The following is a 25,110-nucleotide window of genomic DNA, read 5'->3' as shown; positions in this document are numbered from 1 at the left end:
TTCAACGGGCATTCCGGAAGTTGTTTTTCAAAAATTATTTTCATTCCAATCATATGAATTGTAAGAATGATTTAGATGATTTAATAATCAGTATACAATCCACAAACGTAAATGATATATTTATATCAGATGAGAATTACTTTTCTCCAGCCCTTGCCCTTCCGGATTATGATTATAAAAATGAAGATGTATGTACTCAGAATTCATTCATTTACGTTTGTGGATACATTTAAAAAAAAAGCTCTTCAAGTTCATACATGTTATGTGTGACACTCTTTCAGCACGAAGTGCAGCACTATGGATGTAAATCGTCTGTTAAGCTATTTTAAAGCTTATACTACGGAGAAAAACATGTTTGGAAATTTGCGCTCACCACCAGATGGTTGAATGTTTATTTAACAATCGATTTACATAAGTTTCTACTTAATCGATTGTTCCTGTAAAAAGGAAACTTAAGATTTTGTCACATTTTTAAATTAAAAGGTTTTGGTGAAATATCTTGTTTCATTATTTTTTCATTCGGAACCTTAATTAGAACCCTCAGATTGTATTGATGTTGTTAATGAAAGTTTAAGTTAAGATTACATAAAATAACAAAAGTCACTTCTATTCATTTCATCCTTAGTGGACTTATTTCCGAGGATATAAAATGATTATATAATATAAGCATTATTCTATTATCGTAACTTTATTTTAATTTTCTATCTAATGAATTGGATTTACAAAATAAAGTAACTTAATTTATTTCTTAAAAGCCAATTCATCATAAATAATAATAAATTGTCAACACAGTTGAATATTCTCTATTATTACTGCGAGAGTTGTTCAATTAGCAATATAAAAATTGAATGGAGTAAGATGCTCTTCACACTATAATTTTATATTTCATAGTGAGCCCACGTACTATACTAAAATGTAAGAGTATGTATTTTTATTAGTGTATGTCGCTGAGAGGTCATTTTTCTCAGTGAACCAGGTTGTTTATCACTCAAAATCTTCGGTTCGGAGTTGGGACACCGAACATCAATGGATCCAACGTTAATGTCGCTTCTCTGTGGTAGGTATCCTCGGGCATTGATAAGTCCGCCATTTTGGGAAGTGCCAGACTGTCTCATTCTGCTTTTGGCTTTGTTGTTGTTAGGACGTATATGTTACCTGTGTTCGGTGCGTATCGTGAATTTTAACATTTAACATAATGGGTGGACACGTTTGTGCTGTGAATAGTTGTAAAAGTAAAAGTTCAAAATCCAAAATAAGTTTTTTCATGTTTCCGAAGGACCAAGAGAGGTAAGAACATTCTCCACTAAATTGATACCTGTTTTCATAGAGCCTACCTATTATTTTTGTAAACAGTAACATTGCTATTGTAGAAATTTCCAATGCGGTGAAGGTAGCGAATATGGTAACCTTCAGGATCTTCATGAAATCAGCACAGATTATTAAAAACACGAAAAGAACTCTGTAGCAAGCGAAATTTTTGCGGAAAATATAACTTTGGGAGATATGCTCTTTTTTAGTTGAAAAAAAACGAATTTTTGGGAAATGTCACTTTAATAATCTGTACAACACTATAAACTCTCTTTTTTGTAGTCAACACACCAACTGCATCTTTATTCACCTATTTACTGCTGTTTTTTGCAAATAACATTGGATAATTCGTGAAAACACAGATATTTTTATTATAAACCCAAAGGTATCTACATAAACAAATGTCAAAGTTGTCAAACTTACTCAACTTTATCACTCGCACAGTGTTGCCAAGTGATTGGGCAAATTTAACAGATGATTTCAGGTAAATTTCCTTTTTTTTTACCATTTATTCATCAATTTATCGCAATTTTTTTCCGTATTTGGCACGTCAGTTTCGAAATAACGTTGTTCTGCATATATTCATCAGTTTTTTCCAATATTTCCATTTCTAACGTATTTTCCTTCTCTGCCAATCCAATAATAGTCTAATCGACAAGTTCAAAAACATGAAAAATAGAGATAAAGGTCCGAAAAATATGAGCGATTATTTAGTTTTTCGTTAATAACTCGAAAAATATTAATATTTAAGCAATTTTGAAAAAAAGCTCGTTAAAGAAGAGAACATTTTCGATAAAAAAAGTCCTGACTTCCGAAACTCTATCTCCATTATTTATACTTTTAATTTGACGTTGAAAATAGGGTTCCGCGCGGCTGTTACGGCATACGCGCGCTGCCGCTAAAGAGAGTTTATCAAAAGAAATAATGTTTTTTTAAATGGCATTTTATGTTATAAAGTATAAATTTTTCTGCCAGCAAAGTAAGCACTTTCCTGCCAAGGCAGCAAAAGTAATACTTTGCTGATTGATGTGTGTCTAGAGGAGTAAGTAAGAAGAGTAAGTAAGCCGATATCACTGTCCATGGTATAAATATATCAATGTTTTTATCCACAAAACTTTCAGAAATTATTTATTTATTCAACGGGTAACCCCCAATTTTTATACAATATATTAACCTTAGAAAGTTAACTATTCTATTATCTATATATCTAATAAATCAAACTACATACAGGAAATTAAAATAAAATTGTGATAAAAAAATAGTCTTATAAATCTATACCGAGTAGAGAATATCTAAGCGTGCTCTGAGAGATGTGAAAAAAATCAATATTGGTCCCATTGGCATTCGATAGAATTCTGGACAAAGAAGAATGTTTTCCATAATTACACTTATGAAAGTCGAGACTGAAAATTTGGTTCTTACATGTACTTCTCGGGGGAAGATGCAGATTGACTTGACAAAGAACTGTTGAGCAATTAATTATAATTATACCATGAACAAATACATTACACTTGAGATTTCTATCAAATTTTGTTTCAATTTACCACTGAAGGAAAAAAAAAGATTGTTAGAATTACAATAATTTGCAAATACAATATCCTACATGGGTATATCATTATAAACAATCGGAGAAAAAATTGAATGTTCAACTCGGCAGCAAAGTAGATTGACTGCTTTAGCCGAATTCAACCGTGACAGTCCGTGTTAGGAATCACACGTTGAAAGGTAAGACCTCGTTACTCTTTAGCTCGCACAAGTTTCTCAACTTCTGAGAGTTGTCGTTTGTATAGGGGCGACAGCTGATTAAAGGAAAAACAGAAACAGTCAATCTACTACTTTGCTAATGCCCAGTAAAAAGTAATTTGATTATAATACTTCATTCGCGAATTTTTCAAAATTAATTATTGTCTATCGAATTTTATTAAACGATTTGCCGAAGAATAGTATGTTTACCTTGTAGAAAAAGCCACATTCCTAGACTCTGTGTTGCTAAGTCCAGGCTTGCGCCTCGACTTAGCAATCTTCACAGTCGTCCAAGAATGTTTGGCTTTTTCTACGTGGTAAACAATGTACTAATTTGCCAATCAACAATATGGGATTTCATTAAAAGATTTAATTGATTTTAGGGCTCGAATTTGGGCAATGGCATGTGGACGAGATGATTTAACTGATAAAGTTGAAAGACTACATAGGGGATATCATATTTGTGGGGGACATTTTGAAACTAAATACTTTTTGAATGACCTCAGAAACAGACTTCAGCCGAATGCTGTGCCAACGATATTTCCCACATTAGAAGGATCTACCAGCTCTACTTTATCAGATCACGAGTATGCTGTTTTCCACACAAAATCTTTTGTGTCTGGTAAGTGAAACATCATTTCATAAATCATCTATACCTAGTTGGTTATGTTATGTTAGTACCTGAATAACCGAGCTTTGCTCAGTTTTTTTTTTTTGTAATCATATTTTTTAGAGCGTACCGTTTGAAAAATATACATGATATTTTTACTGCAGTCCCAAAAGACCAAATTGACACAGTGCATTCTCACAAAAAATAAATATAATCCACAACACCCTAACAAAAATAATTAAAGGAAAAATAAGTGGACGTACAGAAAATTCCCTAAAATAAGAATCTCCCTGAGAGAGTGGCAAAAGTACCCTCTACTGACACAGTAAAAATTGTTTTCAGCAATGAAAACAATGTCAGTAAATATTATTCATTATCATTATTATTCATTCATATCAGTTGATGAATTATATTTGAATTGAAAGGGTTATATTTTTAGGAGTGATTAATTTTTGGGAAAGAAAGTTTTTGGCTTTCTACTACTCCATCTGATACAAAAAAAAAATGGATGAGAGAATCTTCCAAAGAAAGAAAGGAAGTAATCAATTTGAAAATAAGTAACGCTATACATGGATGTGTAGATCTTGCAAAGAAGTAACTTTCAGACACAAACTGAAAGAAAGTCCTCCTGAATGAATGAATTATATATTTTTTTAAGTAAATTCTCTGCTCACTATCGCCTACATTGAATTATTCTGGAGACAAACAAGCGTTAACTGTTTGTCTAAAAGTTGCTTCTAAAAACTTAAGACGAAGTAAATCAAATCTCACTTTTTCAAATGAGTTATCCGCCTCTGAATTATACCCAGAAAATTATTTGGGTGTACTTTTCATCAAAAATCTAATTTGTTGGTAAGTTCAGTGTATGAACGATTCACCTGGTGTGGTATCTGTGACAGCTTCAGTATTCAAAATTTCATGTATAGCTTTTTTTTATTCATATTATCAGTGTTTTTAACTCTGAAACCACAATGTTTCTGTTTCTACATAATAACTTAACTGTACTGAGGATGACCAAATAAGAGGTGGAAACTTCGACATAAACAGAATTTTATATTCTGTTTCACTGACTTATTTCAGTTATGATTGTTATTGGGAAGTACATGTCGGAAGGGGGTTCGTAGGGGTGGCACTGAAGAATGTCCAATTTTAATCTACATTTGTCGTGTTTTGAGATTTTTTTAAATATGGACAGTAACCGAAATAAAGAATTTATTCTATTTGGCTTTTACACTCTGTATATGTGTAATGCCATTGAAAATCAATCTGTGCACTCATTTTCTTTCGTGACAGTTTTTCTGTGGAAACGCCATACCAGACGCATACTCTTTTATTGAATAATGTTACAGTGAACCTTCTTTCTTAATATTTTGTAACGAAATTATAATGTCCGAACAAGGAGTACAGCAGGGAGATCCACTTGGACCACTATTGTTCTGTCTTTCTATCCATCATATTATAACTAAAATATCCACTGAATTCAACGGCTGGTATCTGGATGATGGTTCAATATAGGTCATTCGAAAGACCTGGGACTTGAACTAAATTTCGTGAAATGTGAACTCGTCTTTCTGGATAAACAGGACCTTAACATCATCGATCAATTTAACCTAATAACTCCTAGTATACGAGTGATTGAAAAACCCAATTGGTTTCTTCTTGGTGCCCCATTATCTGATGATACCTTAAAATTTTGTTTGGAAGAAAAAGTACAATCACTTCGTGTCACGTGTCGTGTCAGTATAACATACAGCTACGAGATGGACGGTATAAAACTCAAAAGAACTCGAGAAATAACAGACCTTGGTTGTTACTTTTGATTTTGAATTATCATTTAGATCTCATATACTGAATATAACAAACAATGCCTCAAAGATGTATGGGTTTGTAGTTCGCAACTCTAGGCAATTCAACAATATTACCTGCATCAAACTTTTTTATATTAATCTTATCAGAAGCATTTTGGAATATGCCTCCACTATCTGGTGTCGTCAATATAATTGTCACAAGAGAGAGTTCAAAACAAGTTCCTGAGATATCTTCACTTCAAAGAAACAGGTAACTATGACCTTGATATTTCCAATGTAGTGCTGCCTGAAAAATTCAACATACAAACCCTCGACTTGGTTGTCTCCACGTCATTCTCGGGCTTAGTTGTCTCCATTAGTCTGTGAGCCCGAGAATACCTACGACTTCAAGTAAAATATATGCATATATAAAAAGAAATTGTACAAGAACAAAAACCAGGACAATCGAAACAAATTTTGAAAACAGAAATGTCGATTGCAATCACAGTGACATTGAATTATTAACTGACATTTCGAAGACAAAGAGACCTTTCCGATTTTCACACTGGATTAGTTCGGTGTAGGTTTAGAACATTTTTAGAATTAGGTAATTTTTCTCTATTGTTAATTTATATATTTTTGAATTCAATATTTCTACATTTCTCATTAAAATTTGTTTTACATTTTCTGAAATCAGTTGTGTCTTTTTCAAATTTCTTCGCAGGAACATCTGCAAGTAAGATCAAATTTGGGTAAGTAATCGTTGTGTTTGTGCCTGAATCCACCTGAGGTGTTGAGAAAATCTCTATACACTCGACATAAGAGTCTAGCCGAATAAAATTTTCATTTCAAGAAATAATAATAATAACTAGAAATGTATTTATCAAACCCACATCAACATATTTAACATTTTATAATAACACCCCAGTGAAATTGCAATATGAAAAAGAATAAAAAATGATCAATACTCATGAGTAAGTAAATCAAGTTCAAAACATGTGTAGGTATTCTCGGCTGTGAGCACTGAGCAAACATAATGAGCAGCGTGACTATATGTGGCAGATTCCTGCCATTTTGGCAGGATTTGCCTCTTATTTTAGCTTCTGGCATGATCAGTTGACGTTTCATAAAACCTGGTATTTTTTGGCAGTATTGAGTTATTGAAAATAAATTTCATTATTGCAAATCAAAATACCAAAAATGGCAACCCTGGATACTTCATGAGCATGTGGGAAGTCCCCATGTTTCTTGCGTTATGTTTATCTTTGTATCGCATTCAATTAACTACTTCAATACTTTGTGTATAAGGTTGATAATCATAAAACAAGTATTCATAAACTCGAGTTTATGGTTGATGTTGAATTTGACTGTTGAATCAGTCAGTCATATATATCTTGTTAGTGATTTTTCGTGGGCGATAATACACCGCGACAAACAAGAGCCAAATAAAATTTAAACCGAGAAGTTAGATAGGGAAATAAAAGCACCTAAAGGCTGGTTTCCAACCAAAAGAGGTTAGATATCAATCTTGCTGAAGTGCCAGCAGCTGGATTGAGGACCGTTTCCTTAAGAAACGGGGGTGGAAGGAAAGGGTCGCCAGGTCCAAACCTGCGGAAGCATTTCCGTAAGGAGGGAGCTTGCGACCTGGGCACACAACCCGGGAGGGGCATGGGGGGGGTCGTGGGCGATAGTTAGTATTGGTGATGAAGCGAAAATATGAAAGAGCGTATAGAGTGGAGTGGGAGCAAGATCTTTTACTTTCATCGTGGATTTCCAAATCCAAAGATAAAGATGATCCAGACGTAGCTTTTTGTAAAGCCTGTAACTGCAAATTGGCAAACCGGCTGTCTGCTTTAAAAGATCATGCCGCTACTAGTAAACATCTAAAAAATATGATTGGATTCAGTGGGCAGCAGTGATGCCAATTTGCGTGTAATTACACGAAATGCGTGTAATTTTTACCCCTTGCGTGTAATATGCGTGTAATGGAATTTTGCGTGTAATTTCTGAAGTAGCTCATATTAGAGAGAAATGAGAAGAAGAATAATAAACCTGAAGATAGATGTAAAATGTCTTCATCAGAATTTTTAGTAGCGCCAAGTACATCTAGTATTGAGGTTGACGATACTATTGAGTCAGAAGTGAAAAATACGAAGAAAACTAGAAAATATAAATTTTGTGAGTGTTGGTTGCAAGAATCAAATTTGAAAAATTGGTTGACGAAGTCAAAAGATATGGGAAAATATAAAGAATGTCAGGCTTTTTGCAAATTATGCCAAGTAAATATTCTACCTCATAAGGCAACCTTGTTGAAACAGACAATCTACAAAACATAAATTTCTAGAGAAACAAGTTTCCACCTCTTCAGATTTATCGAAGTTATTGAATAATCCATTGTCTGAAAAAACGAGACAACCAGAAATCAAATTAGCTGGCCTTCTGGCAACTAATAATTTACCATTTTCATTAACAGATGTTTTGACTCCCCTACTTCAGGACATTTTTCCCGATAGCACAATAGCACATGAGATGGCAATGCATCGAACAAAAGCTACACAAGTATTGAAAGAGAGTCAAGGGTGCATTAGAGCTATTCCCAGTTCCGTCAGCCGTGTAATTAGCAGAATCAACTATATACATTCTCTTAACAGGCGGTTTCGAGGTCACGATATTTCAATCTGTGCTACTTTACCGTTAAAGACTTACGAAAAAAATTTCCTTGCCTCTACTTTTCAATGTCAAAGAGGGTGTTCAGAGAGGGTGTAATCATGAACATTTGCGTGCAAAAACGTGTAATTTGACAGTTGGCGGCGTGTAATTTGACCGATGCCTGTTGGCAACACTGGTGGTAAGTTTAATAAACGAAATAGGTTGTAACATAAAATTTATTTTTTCACGAGCTCGAATGTTGTATCACAGTGTTATTTCAGGTGCAACAATTCTTTAAGAAATATTCCTTGGAAGAAGAAATTGAAGAGGCAGAGTTGAACGTGTGTGCTTTTTTGATAGAACACAATTTGCCGTATCGGGTAATGGGTCAGTTAAGTGACATAATCTCCAAATGTTTTAGTAATCCAGAAGTGGCAAAATCCTTTTCATGTAAAAGAACAAAAGCAGCTGCTATAACATACAATGTCCTTAAACCTGAATTGGAGAGGGAAATGTATGCAGATTTGAGATCATGTCAGAATACTAGTACTCAAGCACCAGTTTATTCCATAATTATCAGAATTTCAAGAGTTTTTTAATTCAGAAAAACATAAAATATTACAACACTAGGACATTCGTTGGTTATCATTACACTCGTGTGTGAATAGGATTCTAAGCAATGAGATGTGCTAAAAATTTATTTTCAAAGTCAATATTTGCTTGACAAAAACATTTCCTCGCAATTTTTATATGAAACATTTAATGACAATGTTTTAAAACTATATTTCTATGCACTTCTGCCACTTGTTAACAAATTGAATATAATATTCCAAGCAGATTATGCAACTGTACACATTGTTTATGAGGATGTTTCTGAAATGTTCATGTCGCTATTAGGTTGCTACATGAAAAATAGTTACATTAAAAACACAGATCCGCTTCTTATAGATCCTAGATCTGTTGTAAATTGTTTGCCACTCGGTGTTAAAGTTAGCATGGAAATTACTCGCCAAGCAAGAGAAAGTACCCTAAAAAGTACAATACAAACGTTTCTCGAACGTATGCAATCCTTTTTGGTTGAAATTTCAAGTCAATTAAAAACACGCTTGCCATTAAATACACTCTTTAAAAATTTACAGTTCTTGTCTCCACAACACGTTGTGTATAAAGACTTGAATTCAATAGCAAATATTAAAAATGAATTTCCTAATATTGTTGTTGAAAAACAAATTCAGCAAATTGATGCCGAGTACCGACAATTAAAGACTGATGAAGAAGTTAGTGATTTATTATATAGAATCTGGTGGTAGTAGTAATTCGAATTCTGTATTGAGTATTGATAATTTTTGGGGTGCTATCGGCAAAATGAGAAATTCTAATGGTCACTTTAAATATGTAAATATTGCAAATTTCGCAAAGGCACTGCTATGTTTACCAATGTCCAACGCTGCCTGTGAAAGAATATTTTCTCAAGTTAATTTAATAAAGACAAAAACACGAAACAGATTTATAAACAAACATGTAGCGTCTATCTTGCATGTTAAACAAGGCATTATACTAAAACCAATAACGATTGAGAGTAGAAGTAAGCCCAGTTGACGGCAAATCGGGGGCGTGCTTATTAATTTTTGAGAAGGTTAAGAATGAAAGAAAAATTCTTAGTACAATTAGTTAAAATATTCATACACATTTTTTATTTATTTCATTAAAACTTTGCAATATCGTAATTTACCTAATCGTTGTAGTCATTAGGTGGGCCTTATGAAAACGGAGTAATAATCGTGGTAATTATAGTAGGTACCAAATAAATTAACAATATTAATAAAAAACACAGATATATATATATATATATATATATATATATATATATATATATATATATATATATATATATAACTTTTTTTCACTATTGGGTTGCAGCAATTGATAAGTGAACTCTTTATAACTATTCTCAAGCTTTCGAGTAACTTAAACTCATCGTCAGGGGTACTAGAAAATACAAATTACAAATTTTTGATAATAGATTATAATATAAATGTAAATGTACAAATTTTCGTCTAGTCTTCAACCTCAGATTCTCACTGTTGCTACCGCTATCATAAAAGTGAATTATGATTGGTTCAATATTGTGTTCAATACGGTTGTCTACGTCCCACATTTTTTGCTCCTCTTTTAAAACATGCTGCATATATTTCTTCCAGTCTTCTGCAGAAACAGTTCGAGTAGCTTCTTGTAGGTGATGTTGCACGTCCACTAATTTAAATGTTCTGTTTTCTCGTGCCACATATCCTTTTACTTGCGCCCAGATTAATTCTATTGGGTTTAATTTGCAGTGGTATGGTGGTAACCTTAAAACTGTAATTCCACGACTTAACGCCATTTCATCCACTGCGAATTTTTTATATTTGTCTGTGTGTAATTTTGTTATCTGAAGTAGTTCTGCCTTTAAACTATCTTTGTTATATTGGATGTTCTTATTAATTAACCATTCTTGAATTGCTGCTTTTTTCCATGATTGTTTCGTTAATGGTTCTTAATGTTAACTATGGTATGGGGCATTGTCCATGACGATGACAGACCCAGGTTCCACAAGTTGAATGATGCCTTCAAACCATTTTTCAAACACCTCCGCATTCATCTCTTCATGATAGTCGCCTGTTTTCTTAGATTTAAATATTAATTCACCATTTGGTAAAAATCCACTGTCGCTTCCTATATGCGTAACTATCAGACGACTACCTTTTCCAGATGGCTGTTTTAACCCAACTGACAAACCTTCAATAAAGGCTTGTCGTGCACTTGTTATATTACCATCCTGCCATACGTTTTTGACCGTATGTCCTTGGTTAACCCATGTCTCGTCCATGAAGTACAATTTTTTTTTGAGCTTTCGAAATTCGTCAATTTTTCTTAGATAGTTTCTTCTCCATGCTATTATTTCTTGACGTTCAATGAGAATGATTTTCCTGTCAAATTTTCCGTACGTAAAATTAATTTCGTGTACAAGTTTCCTAAAAGTTTCTTTACCCATTTTTGGTACCAATTCATGATCGCTAAGTGCCTCCAGAACTGTTTGTAGTGTGGGCAGCACATTTCTGAAAAAGAAACTGTGAATAGTTCTGCGTATACTGGTTTTGGCTTCTTCATTAACTGTGATTTTTTTTCGTCCGCTACTAGTTTTTGGCGTTTGTACGTCCCCATGAATTTCTGCTTCTCTTAGTATTTTGTAAATCGATGATTTTGGTACACCGGTATAATCAGAGCACATATCAAGTAATTTATCTTTTGTAATTGTGGAACTTAATGATGTAGAAATGCCCGGTTGGTTATTCGGATGTACACACGTACAATTACAGCACATATGCACAAAGTCATCTTTTGGTGGCTGATGATCTCTTTCAAGACAGTGAAATACTCGCAGTACAATTTGTTTTTCTCTTACTGACCGAGACTCCGACCGTTTTACCTTTTTCGACGTGGAAGGCCCGACCATGTCTCCCATTTTTTGAGTAGTTTGAGAACGGTGTAGAAATATAATTATGTAACGCTTAAACACTTATTAGCACTATTATTTTCACCAATTGTTATCACAACACGTCGATTGCTGACTAACTTAACTGTAAAACGTACAATTCACGCTGTATAATTCACAAACCAATGATACGCTCATGACTGCAAGTACATTAGTGAGGACTGCAACGATGAGATGGAAGTTACGGTAAAGTGACAAAGACAGCAATATCGTTGTGTACAGCGTTGCCACTAGTTGTAATAAATATCTAACACTATACAGAAAATAATGAATTTTAACTGATCAGTAATCAGGAAATGTATGAGTATTACTCATTACTGATTTTTGTCATAAATAATAACTTTTAATCGTACTAGTATTGTGTATTATCTATAATTTGCCACAACCTACAACTCTACTGCTTACTATATTTTGATTCTGCTATAAACTGGTAACGTAAAATTTAGATATGACAACGCGCTTTACTCTCAATCATTATTGGTTTTACTATAGTGAACATGGTGATTGCATTGCATTCATACCAACCAAAGATATGCTAAATAGAATGAATTAATCCATGTACAAAGATGAAGAAACGGAAGATGAATACGAATACTAATTGCAATGTTTAATTCTATGATAAATATATAAATGCTACATATTTACTATATATATATATATATATATATATATATATATATATATATATATATATATATAATTAAAGTGTGATGATGTTTTTGAAAATATGAGAGTAACAGGAATTAACTAAGATATTATCTGCGGTTATCCAAAATTGAATTAAAAATATATTGTTCTCTCTTTGCAATCTTATACTAATGAGTTTGACAAAAACATGCCAAGAATAAATTTTTGGAATTCTAAAAGATGTGATAATAATAATGATAATCATTATTATTGCTACATAAATTTCACGAGTATCTGTTATGGTATAAGAATAATCTTGATATATAATTTTGTCTTATTTACAGGTCGCAATGAACTCTCCGAGTTTCTTTGTTTTACCGGAGACGAACAGTATTGTAGATAAAATACCAAATGAAACACCAACTAAACCAACTAAAATACGGATAAAAATGAGATTAAGAAAACGTTACTACCAAAATCCACAACGCAAATTAAAAATTTTATTAGTGCGCAAGAGCAAATTCGAAGTTCTAAACGGTCCCTATTCAAATGTACGAACTAATTATCATTCTGGAATAGTTCCGAATTGGTTCGGAGAAAACCAAAACACTTTGTGAACGATATTAGAACGGTTCTAAGTGAACCAAAACACATTTTAATAACTGCGCATGATCGAACTGTACAGAATTGTGAACCAAAACAAATCTAATTAGTTTTGAAGAATCGATCATGAGAGAAATAGCACAGCTTACTTACTATACAGCTAAAACACTCTCTTGGCGGGAACGGTTTGCGTCGATCCCCTCGCGCAGGCTTTATGCCCCGCCTCTTAGGGGAAAAGACGTCTATGGCACAGCTTACTTACTCTGTGTCTATGGCGTGCAGTCGGGAGATCAGTATTACTTATTATACGTTTAGCCGTCATAGGCGGGTGTATAATTTTGTGCATTTTGTTTGTGATTCTTTTGAACATAGTGTTTTATTTTTGAATTTTTAACTGTAGTAAAATGAGTGACAAAAAACCATCAGGACATCATCATGTTTGTGCAGTGCGAAACTGTTATATTAAAGGTTATAACTCGAAGAAGAAATTCTATCGTTTTCCTAAGGATGCGAATCGGTAAGTTCTTACATCATATTTTTTTGCATATTTAAGTAAATAAAAAGTAAATTTTTGATTATACCGTGTTGTCGTAAAATTGTTTGGGAATATATAAGGTAAATTACCGTCAAAGCTGGTCAAAGCGTCAACTTCCAAAACCTTAAATATCACCCAGCTCTCGAAATAAGTACCTGCCTCTTCTTAAAATAGATCCACGTTCAAGTGGTCGAAAGATGCCCTTATATCCAAGAAAAAGTGGTATGCATTTCTTATGCGGGGACACATTATGCAGTATGTATATTTTTTCTGGGGAATTTACAGTATGCAAAAGCGCAGTGTTCTTTTAATGGGGTATTTTTTTTGTTTTTTTTTCGGGGGGTTTTTGTATGATATTTTTTCTATGGTGTTTTTCCTTGTTTTTCCTACATTACTATTTTTATATATATCAACGACTATTAATTGTAATGAAGCAAATAGGAATACAGGTTGTCCCTGACAAGAATGAACTCTACAGGGATCTCGTAAACCATTAGGGCTACAAAGTTGTTTAAGTTAGGAAAAAGTTGGGCCCCACTAAACCCTGCAGTATGATTTCGAATACTTCCGAAAATATTTTGGGAAAAACCGAATATTTGATGATGACTGTGGAGGAAGAAAACGTTGGGTTAAAAAGTGGCTATGAAACGTGAAATTTATTTTGTTTTATTGTTTTAAATTATCAGAAAAAGATAATAATGAAATTGGAATTTTCGGTTTTTCCCAAATATCTTCGGAAGTAATGAGAATTTTCCAAATTTTAAAACATCATCTGGCAGGGTTCAGTGAGGCGCAACTTTTCCTAATTTGAACATCTCTTTAGCTCTAATCGTTTATGAGATCCCTGTAGAGTTCATTCTTATCTGGGACACCCTAAATAGAGGTGTTGTTTAAAAATGTTTTTATTTATTTACAGAGCCAGAATATGGGCAATGAAAGCCAATCGCGAGGACCTGTTCGGAAAACTAATCGACTTACATCGAAGTTACTCGATATGTGAAATCCATTTTGAAGAGAAGATGTTCACTAGTCACTTTCATACACGATTAGTAACCACTGCAATTCCTACCCTATTCCCGTCTCTCGAGGGTACTTCCAGAACTGATCATTCGTATAGTGCACCGCCCTTGCAACTTCCTGCAAAAATACTACTTCTAGATGACAATGTTATAGTTCCAGGCGGGGTTCCATCTCCACTATTTGATTCAGGTATTAAAAATAGTTTCTTATAGTAAGTAAGCTGTGGAAACAGTATTTGTGTGTTTTTGAATCGACACTAGTGACAATCTTCGAGTGAAATTCTACGAGTTGAACTAATATCAACATAAAACTAGATTTTGTGTGTATTTATAAGAAGTGAAAATCGAAATGCCTGGTTACTATTGTGTTTTCCGCGGATGTTCAGCTAGAACCGGTGAAGGAACGAGTATTTTCAGATTTCCCCAAGACTCTGAAAGGTAAATATTTTTATACATCTTGGGAAATATGTTTGGGAAATGTATATCTAAACTGATTGTAATGAGAAATAATTAAGTTTGCTATATTTTAAAAGTAAACTACTGACTATTTTCAAAGTTCGATTTTCGAAATATGTGACGATGAATGGGAATCTTGAATATACTTTCAATCAAATAATTAAAATTAAATAGATTTGTTTATAAAACAAAAATACAAAAGAACAACTTCAAAACTGATATATTATTTCTTCCTACAGGGCAAAAGTTTGGTTGGAAGCTTGCAGTAGGCAAGATTTACTACCAAAAGTCGATTCACTTCACAAAAACTACAGAATTTGTGAGCATCATTTTGAAAGTAGGTACATATCAAAAGGAACTGTGAAAAATACATTACTACCTGAAGCAGTACCGACAATATTTCCACCCATTTTAAAAACCGAAAATGACCAATCTCAAGTACCTGATAGAAAAATGATCATTCTGCCAGGTATGTAACGTAGGTACTTAGATTTAGTATGGAAATTGAGACTTAATCGTTTTTTCAGATATCACAATTGTTCCACCCTCAAAGTGTTTTTTTGTGAAAAACGCAAATGATGAAATGCCTTCATTCTGCTTGACCGTAGATGGTTAGTTTATTTTTAATTTTAGTAAGTGGTTACACCATTTGAATTTTATATTTTTAGATATTATGTAAATTACACAAATCTCGCAGATATTCTTCAGAAGTGAAGCAGTTTGCTTTGATCAACTACTTTTCAAGTTCTAGGAATTATAGACATCTTAGCAAGTTATTGACTCTTCCAACAAAACAATGTTTGCAAAGGATGACCCAAAAAATATCATGCAGGCCGGGCTTGGAAAATTCAGCAATATTCAAGGCACTTGAAATTAAAATTAAAACAATGCTCGAACAGGACAAACGATGTGTGATATATATAGATGAGATGAAATTATTGGTTTTAGAAGGTATTGGAGAGGCAAATAAGAGGAATTCCATATGTAGAAATGTTCTCGTTATTATGGCTAGAGGACATTATTCTCCCTGGAAACAACTGATTGCTTTTTTTTTTTCATTGAATCACAGTTACTAGCAAAAAATCTACGTGATATTTTGGATAAGTGCATTTCTAAATTATCCAGTATAGGTCTGCATGTTGATGGCATCGTGAGTGACATGGGCTCTAACTATTATGAATTGTCAAATTTATTAAGGGTCACTTTAGAAGAATCTGAATTTGAGCTCGGTGGTAAAAAAATTGTTTATATTTTTGATCCAAGTCATTTGATAAAAGCCACTAGAAACAATTTTTTGAAACATTCATTTCATTTTGAAGGCAAAAGTACATCTTGGTCTTTTGTGCGCTGTTTTAATGAGCAAGACATAGGCAATTTTATAGATTTGCACTAATTCTTACCAAATCACATATCACTCCAAACAATTTTGAAAAAATGAAAGTGAGTCTAGCAACACAAGTTCTAAGCCATACAGTTGCCAGTGGAATGAATGCATTCGTGGCAATGAACTTGTAGCGCTCAAAATTCTCCTCAAATATATTTGTTCCAAATCATAAACGATAAAAAAAAATTTAAAAAAAAACAACTCTTTACCTTGTAGGTCAATTACTAATTATTTGGACAATTGCCGCTAACCTTTAACCAGTGGAGAAGGGAGTGGTTCAATCAAACTTTTATAATGGGCGCCACATGATTTTTTTTTTATTGTCCAAAAAAAGTTCTTAGAAGTTCATCACACTGAAATCATGAAACAATGGGATGGATAAGGCGAGTAATTGACAACAACAACAACAACAAGGATAGAGCAATATCTATTGTAGTAATACTAATAAACAACATACACCTGGTAATATGAGATTGAAAATAAAAGTTTATATTCCCACATCCAAAAGCAAAATCTCGAATATAATAGTTAGCAGAGATCAACCGTCTTGTTATTGACTGCGTTTGTCTCCCGACAGTAGCTTAAGCTTAAGCGCAGGCGCATGTATAGGAGTATGAAGTAAAATTGAAAATCCTATCAACGAGGAAATCTCCGCTTTCCATAGAAAAAAAAATAAAAAAAACAATGAGACGTATCGCATACAATAATAAATTAATAATACACTTAGAGAAATTTTCCGCTTAACACTAGGTACTTGCGTTCCAACTTGACAGGTCCTTTGGTGCCGGTGGGATTCCAAAATACCAAACTTGCCAGTCACGTCAAAATTTCTATGCTTGGTCAGTAAAACCAAATTAGGCTAGGCAGACAAGGTCAGGATTTTCTGATTAGTTGACGAGTTTCAAAACCCAACCATAAAACCCTTCAGAAAAAATAGAATTCGGTTATATTTCGTTGAATAAAAACATGAATTAATGAATATTATCTTATAGTCAATCTTCTGATTGTGTGCGCTTATTTATTCTAATTTTTCACCCTGTAACCTGGTGGCTATTGCACTAATGGTTTACTATCTGACTCAAACTAAAACCTTTATTTTTATTATCTCCCGGTATATCTCAAACATTTGGCAAATGAAAACTGAATGCAAAATTATTCATCGATATCAAAAATAAAATAAAAAAAATTGCAATTTTCCACCCCTAATTTATTATAATTCATTTCCTGACAAGTAACTGTAGAGAAATCAGTCTCCCTCAAAATAGAAAAAAGAAATAAATCACATCACTATAAGTCATGATCGCAAAATTGATACTCCCTGTATAAAGTAAAATTAAAAAAAAATAAATATCTCTCTGCTATCGAATTATTTCAATGTCAAATAATTCTAGTACGAAATAGTTATTTCCTTTGACAATTTTTTTGTAAGGATTCTTATTATCTATATTTTCTCCTACAAACTAGTTACAACCCCGTATATATAAAAGTGTGCTTGCTGACATCATTTAGACTCAGAAGCAATAGAATAATTTAAAAAAATATATTTCTAAATAGGCCGGTTTTACGAAACAATTAATTAATCGACTGTACTAGTATATCCTGAGTTCAAAAAGAAAATGAAGTCCACCATAGGTTTTGAAAAAGATAGTGTTAAAAACATAATTGATTTAATTTCGAAGTTCCAAATATATAACATTGTTCAGATCAATAAAACTTATAAAAAATATCACGAATTGAATGTATACTAATTTTCAAATGAAATAAAGGAAAATAACAACTAATTAATGAAGTCATTCCTACCTTCAGAAAAGGGTTTTTGCTGTTGGTAAATCAATTTTAATTAGGTGAATGTTCTTCTGACAAAACAAAGGTTTTCTGTGGAAAATAACTCGCCAATATTTTTCCCAAATTAGCTCTCTGGACTGGTAAAATCCTCTGAAATCGTGAAACATCGCTTGAGTGACGAAAGTTCTAGAATTGCTCAAAAAAACAGATCGAATAAAAACTGGATATGAAATAAAAAAAACTTTTCGTACCATCCACAGGAACGTCTTTTCTCCTTTAAAACGGCCAGATACCGCTAGCAACAGATGTGAAGTGAAACTGCATGAGAAAAATAGAATTGCATGAAGTCTTAAACATCAAAAAAAACTGACACAACTCACCGATTCAGGGCCTCTGATCCCCATTAAAGGATGTGATTGACCTCTAACAAATTCTCCAAAAACCAACAAGAGACAATAGAAGGTACTATAATCACTACTTAACTTTCGAAAAATGCTGATCCCCACTCTAGGGTAATAATGCCAATTACTTAACCACTTTCGAAAATTGGGCCCGATGTGTTTCTTCCAAAGATCACGAACAAAATGGCTCCTTTCCTCTCTTCACTTCAAAAAAAACAATAAGGAGAAACATCGGTAATCGATTTCAAAAATCGATAGTAGACAGTTCCTGCAACAGCTGACAGGAAATAGTTGCGGAATTACTGTCCAGATGGCAATAGCAATAAATGAATGTATTTCTATAACAATTGTACAACTTCTGTTAATGAAGGTTTCATATAACAAAGTCAGCCTAATTATCCCACACAACAATGACTCACAATGAATAATAACCGTGGAAAAGAAGAATAAAACCAGTAAGGAAACGCCCTCAGAGAACAGAGGAAATTATCAGCGGAACTTGGCAATAGCGCTGGGTCCCTTAATGCAGGAAACTTTTCACCTTGATTACCTACGAATACCTGTTCTCGGCAGGAAATATGGACTGCTACTATTCTACCGTAGATGGCCAAGGTAACTGATCAGCCCGTTGGAGTAACCAAGATTAGCATAACAATATTGGACAATAAAGAATAAATGCAACAATAATTAATAATATTTATATAGTCAGGATCAAATCGAGTTGAATTAGAGTATGAATTGTAATATATTCTACGCTATTGATTCAAAAAAAAACAACTGGAAATAAAATGTGTAACAAACTTACTTTCCTGCTTCTTCTTCTGGTACAATACACGTAATAGAGACGTTCAATAACCTTTTTGATTTGTTGAATTCGTGTTCTTTACGACATCCCTATAAATGCAAAAACGTTTTAGAAGGTTCGAAATTCCAATTAGATTATATTGAAGAAGCTCTAACGTTTTTGAAAAATCTTGAAATTTTCAATTCAGAGGACAAAAATGTCACAAATCGAGTCAAATTTAGAAAATGCTGGATTACTTCCATGAATAGTGTAATTCAAATATGGAATAAGCTTTCCAAATTAAATGATAAATATTTGAAAACGAGATGACTCAATTCAGATTGTCTTGAAAATTGTTTTGGTGCTGTAAGACAATAATGAGGAAATAATGTTAATCCAACCCCCATACAATTTCAAAGGGCATTCCTGAAGTTGTTTTTCCAAAATTATTTTCATTCCAATCATATGAATTGTAGGAATGATTTAAATGATTTATTAATCAGTATACAATCTACAAACGTAAATGATATATTTATATCAGATTAGAATAACTTTTCTCCAGCCCTTGCCCTTCCGGATTATGATTATAAAAATGAAGATGTATGTACTCAGAATTCGTTCAGTTACGTTTGTGGATACATTTTAAAAAAAAGCTCTTCAAGTTCATACATGTTATGTGTGTCACTCTTTCAGCACGAAGTTCAGGACTTTGGATGTAAATCGTCTGTTAATCTATTTTAAAGCTTATACTACGGAAAAAAACATGTTTGGAAATTTGCGCTCATCACCAGATGAATTCATTAATTTTATATATCAGTTGGAATGTTTATTTAACAATCAATTTACAGAAATTTCTACTGGGGGAGCAGTTTCAAATATATTATTCAACCTAATGAAGGATGTAGATTTTCTTCATCCTTGTGAAAATTTTCCAAAAATATACTAATAGAGATATCAATAATACCAAAGGTAAAACTGTAAAAAGGAAACTTAAGATTCTGTCACATTTTTAAATTAAGAGGTTTTGGTAAAATATCTTGTTTCATTGTTTTTTCATTTTTATTTTAATTTTCTATCTAATGAATTGGATTTACAAAATAAAGTAATTTAATTTATTTCTTAAATGCCAATTCATCATAAATAATAATAAATTGGCCACATAGTTGAATATTCTCTATTATTACTGCGAAAGTTGTCCAATTAGGAATATAAAAATTGAATAGAGTGAGATGCTCTTCACACTATAATTTTATATTTCACAGTGAGCCCACGTACTATACTAGAACGTAAGAGAATGTATTTTTATTAGTGTATATCGCTGACAGGTCATTTTTCTCAGTGAACCAGGTTGTTTATCACTCAAAATCTTCGGTTCAGAGTTGGGACACCGTACATCAAAGGATCCGACGTTAATGTCGCTTCTCTGTGGTAGATATTCTCGGGCCATGGTCTGTAGAGTTTGTAAACAAATAAATGAATAAATAAAATTCAACTTTGCTTTGTTTCAATGTTGATTTTTTATTGTCATTAAAATTTTTGATACCTTACTGTAATTTCAAAAAGCTACGTAATGTACATGAAAAAATAATCAATTAGAAACATGTGACATCAGAAATAATAAAAAAAAGCTACTCTCAAAATGAAGTTGACAGAAAATTCTATTAGGAATGTATATATTTATATATTTTATTTATTCTATTTATTCACAGCAAATTATTTAGTCAATAAGAATTATATTCTTCGACAATAAAGTGTACTTGATTCTTTTATTGTTTCAGATATAAAAACTGAATGTGATGAAACTGCAGGTGAAAATGAAATTGTCGAAAACAAAGACGACTTTTGGACATTTTCTGAAACTTCAGCACTAGTCGAAGCATATGGTCATCACATAAAATCTTTTGCCGAAGATGGTCATGAACTTCCAACATGGAGTCGAATATCTACTGAGTTGAGCTCGAAGAATATACACAGGTCTCCAGAAAGCTGTGAAAGGAAATGGGAGAGTCTGGTCCAAAAGCACAATAGAGGTCAAACAAATTATGAAAGTGATGATGTGAGTAATGCACTAGTTGAGACTGCCGAACAAAGTAGCAAAAGGCACAAAGGAGATTGTGAATGTTACGAAAGAAAAATCGTGGCGAAACAAAAAAGGCATCGGGAGAGAATGGACTTGATTAAAAGAAAATTGGAAATCGAGGAAAGGAAACTTGCAGCTTTCGAAAAATACCTTGCACATCTGAGCACCGGAAAAGAGTGATATCCCGAAACAAGTCTGTGATTGATTATTGTGTACATTCACTTCTTCGATTTAATGCCAAACCTAAATTAGAGAAAGGAAAGAGATCTGGTATATATCGAATAGAATGTGGTGTATGCCCTGCCATATATACAGGCCAAACTGGGAGAAATTTTGATACAAGGTACCACGAACATGTCATTTCGGATAAAAAATCATTAATGTATGAACATCTTCAAAATTCGAAACATAAAATAGATAAAGATAATTTAAAGATCCTACATACATGCGAAAAAGGGAAAATGATGAATCTGTTGGAATCTATGGAAATAAACAGGTCAAAGAAAGATCCCAATTCTATTGTCCTCAAAGAACAACTTGAATTAAACAATAGTCCTCTCCTGAACCTATAGTCCAGATCCCAAAACCTACATTATATTGAAAGCTTTGTTATGTTCATGGATTTTACAGGTATATGAAACGCAGGTACCGGATATCAGGTATATCAGATATATCAGGTATATCAAATCATTTATGCTAGAATAATATAGGTATAAATTACTCGGATTTAAATGTAATCAGTTAGTTTTGAAAATGGTATAATAGCCGAAACCGGGCAACAATAAAGAAATATAGTGGAAAATAGACAAAAGTGTGTTTTTGTAGTGTATCCTCAGTATTGTGTACATTCATATGAATTCTCATCTGGAATTCTGAACGTTGAAATATATAGTTGTAGATTCTGTATCAGAAGGTGGTTTTTCATATGATTTATTTCTTTATATTATTGGAGTCACCAAAAAGGCAAAAAGAGACCATTATTCGTCGAAAATAAATAAATCCGCAAATAAAACTAAAGAAACCTGGAAAATTATTAATAATGAATTAGGTATAAAGAAGAAAGATGGAAAAAAAAAAATCATTCTTCAGCAGAAGGATACCGTTATCTCTGACCCACACAAAGTTGCATTAACTTTTGCTGAGCATTTCGCTAATGCATCAGATTCCGCAATGTTAAATCATTTTGGTCAGAATATGTCTCTTCCCTGTACTAGAGTAGAAAATGTCACCATCAATTATCCATACCCATCTTACCCTATCACAGAATATGAAGTAGTTGATTGTCTTAATAGAATGAAAAATAAGACATCTTCAGGATATGATGAATTATCGATTATAGTTATAAAAAATATCATAGACTTAATACTAAAACCATTTATATACCTAATGAATCAATCACTTATACAAGGGTTCTTTCCAGATGAATTTAAAAAAGCATTGGTAATTCCTCTGCACAAAAAAGGTGACCAAAAAGTAGTTGACAACTACAGGCAAATTTCTCTTCTCAGTTCTTTATCGAAATTGTTTGAAAAAATAGTGTCTAAAGAGTGATTTATCACTTAGAAAAGAATAAATTAGTAAGTACTTCTCAGCATGGTTTCAGGCAAAACAGGTCGATTGAAACAGCCTCGTGTCACTTGCTTAATTATATATATAAAGAGATTGACAACAACAAATATGTCCTATCATTATTTTTCGACTTGTCAAAAGCCTTTGATACAGTGTGTATTGAAACTTTAATAGATAAATTGGCGCCTCTAGGACTTCCAGCCAGTATAATAAAGTGGATACAATCATATATGACAGATAGAACCATGATAGTGAGATGCAATAATTCAATTTCACACAGTCAGGCTGTGAAACTTGGGGTACCACAGGGTTCAGTTCTTGGGCCACTGCTGTTTCTTCTTTATGTAAATGATCTTCCACAATATTTAGAAAACGTTCATGTCACCATGTTTGCCGACGACACAACGATAACAATATCCGATCAGGATGCAGAACAGCTTGCGGTTAAACTGGAAATGGTTGTAAATCAATTTTCATCCTGGTGTCAGAGAAATAAGTTAATTCTAAACACGTCCAAATCGGTAATAGTCAAATTTTTTCACCGAAAATTGTTACCCAACGAACTTTTTGTAATTGACGACATCCAACCCTCTATGGAAACTAAATTTTTAGGCACTCATTTAGATGAGAGTATAAATTGGGGTAGACACATTGAAAGTGTATGTTCAAAACTAAATAAAGCCTATTTCGCTATTAAACAAATGAAATCAACTATGAATATAGCAGGCTTGCTAAGCATTTACTATGCTATGGCATATGCACATATTAATATGAATATATTGGCATGGGGTCGAGCAAGAGAATTCTTGAGAGTGTTTGTTTCCCAAAAGCGTTTAGTAAGACTGATTTTTAACTTGAATTATCAAGACAGTTGTCGATCTATCTTTAAAGAAAATAAAATTCTTACGGTGCCTGCTGTGTACATTTTTCGATGTATTATCTTTGCCAAACAGAATATAGATAATTATTCGTGTAATTCTGAGAAACATGAATATAACACCAGACACGGCAACTTATTGAAAATTCCTAAACATAGAACGACATTCTATGAGAGGTCTCCGGATTACAATGCAATCATATATTACAATAAACTACCAGAACATCTCAAACGGACTGGAAGTAACATCATATTTCAAAAGAAAGTTAAAGACTTGCTATTAGAGAAATGCTACTATAGTTTCCAAGAATTTTTAGACGATAATTTCTGAAAAATAAAATCTGAACTAGATCTGTATACGTTTTTATATATTTCAATTGTGTATGTGTTTATATGTATGTATAAATTTATTTCTTTTTTTTCTTTTTAGTGACGTCTTGTATAAATATTAACATTTTTAAATTTATACCTAGTATTAATTCTGATTATTGATTGACTTACCATATATACACTATGTATCGTGTGACTTACCATATATACACTATGTATCGTGAATGGTGAATAAAATATTATTATTATTATAGATTCACTATGTGATAAACTACGAAAGAACTTTTGGGAAAAAAGTTTTTGGCTTTCTACTACTCCATCTTGATACAAAAAAATGTGGGAATCTTCCAAAGAAAGGAAGTAATCAATTTGAAAATAGGTAACTTAATACATTCACTTATTTATTTTATTTATTTATTCAACTGGTAGTCCCAATTACAATTTGTTATAAAAAAATAATTTGTCACAGTACAATTTTGTCATGGACTAAAAAGGAAAAAAAAAGTTTGTAAAATCTCAAACTGAACTAAAGATAATAAATACATAGCACAATAATAATAATATGATATATAGTATAAAAAGAAAGCAATATAATGATGAAATAGTATAGAATATTCAAAGGAAATGTTTCAGGAAATAATGCGACTCAGTTCAATTTTGATGGTATTTGTGGAGCTGTTAAAGATATCAACTTGTTGATACATATTTCCATTTCTGAGCATTCGAGTGACAGGAGAGAAAAAACCATAATTTGTGGAATGGAACAATATTTTAAATGTTTCGGTACTGACTCGGGTCTGTCTATTGACATTCAAATTGATTAAAAATAAAATCTCCTCACAGTTGATGTTGCCAGTTGAAATTTTGCTCAAAAAACATACATCTAAAATAATTCTTCTATTCTTTAAAGATAATAGATTCATCTGATCTCTAATGTTGTTGAATGCATATTCTCCCCTTCTTCGACCTAACTTGTATGCACAGATCATCAGGAAAGTGTTTCGTACAGCTTCAATTTGGTTTATGTGTAT

At 32.7% G+C, this 25,110-nt stretch overlaps 1 protein-coding gene and 1 long non-coding RNA gene across 5 annotated transcripts; one reads left to right on the top strand and one right to left on the bottom strand.

Moving 5' to 3' along the window:
* The first annotated feature begins 1,012 nt into the window (after positions 1-1,012).
* LOC141482779 (uncharacterized) lies at positions 1,013-22,091 on the top strand. 3 transcript variants are annotated; one of them, XM_074176573.1, is made up of 4 exons: positions 14,626-14,851; positions 15,109-15,338; positions 15,397-15,480; positions 21,002-22,091. In XM_074176573.1, exons 1-4 carry the CDS (start codon positions 14,763-14,765, stop codon positions 21,481-21,483), a joined length of 885 nt encoding a protein of 294 aa, XP_074032674.1. In that variant the 5' UTR covers positions 14,626-14,762; the 3' UTR covers positions 21,484-22,091. The 3 variants fall into 3 exon arrangements, with proteins under 3 accessions (XP_074032675.1, XP_074032673.1, XP_074032674.1); XM_074176574.1 differs by lacking the exons at positions 14,626-14,851; positions 15,109-15,338; positions 15,397-15,480 and adding exons at positions 1,013-1,287; positions 3,435-3,673 and having other exon boundaries at positions 21,002-22,090; XM_074176572.1 differs by lacking the exons at positions 14,626-14,851; positions 15,109-15,338; positions 15,397-15,480 and adding exons at positions 12,497-13,376; positions 14,311-14,603 and having other exon boundaries at positions 21,002-22,089.
* Positions 16,668-19,231, bottom strand: LOC141482781 (uncharacterized). 2 transcript variants are annotated; one of them, XR_012465719.1, is made up of 3 exons: positions 18,419-19,231; positions 18,054-18,356; positions 16,668-17,175 (listed from the first exon to the last, which is right to left on the bottom strand). It is a non-coding gene; the product is annotated as an uncharacterized lncRNA (long non-coding RNA). The 2 variants fall into 2 exon arrangements; XR_012465718.1 differs by having other exon boundaries at positions 18,054-19,231.
* Positions 22,092-25,110: the final 3,019 nt, after the last annotated feature.

The sequence above is a fragment of the Leptinotarsa decemlineata genome, unplaced genomic scaffold (assembly GCF_025532065.1).
Source record: "Leptinotarsa decemlineata unplaced genomic scaffold, Ldec_3_MD MMD2_tig00001973_RagTag_RagTag, whole genome shotgun sequence".
In the NCBI taxonomy this organism is placed as follows: Eukaryota; Metazoa; Arthropoda; class Insecta; order Coleoptera; family Chrysomelidae; genus Leptinotarsa; species Leptinotarsa decemlineata.
The sequence above is the reverse complement of the archived record's forward strand: the minus strand, read 5'-3'. Positions and strand labels throughout refer to the sequence as shown.

Bases quoted from the DNA above. Each gene is read 5' to 3' on its own strand.
- LOC141482779 (XM_074176572.1), top strand. From the start codon at position 13,264: ATGAGTGACAAAAAACCATCAGGACATCATCATGTTTGTGCAGTGCGA. The intron at 13,377-14,310 runs GTAAGTTCTTAC...ATTTATTTACAG, and splicing joins TTTCCTAAGGATGCGAATCG to AGCCAGAATATGGGCAATGA. The intron at 14,604-21,001 runs GTATTAAAAATA...TTATTGTTTCAG, and splicing joins ATCTCCACTATTTGATTCAG to ATATAAAAACTGAATGTGAT.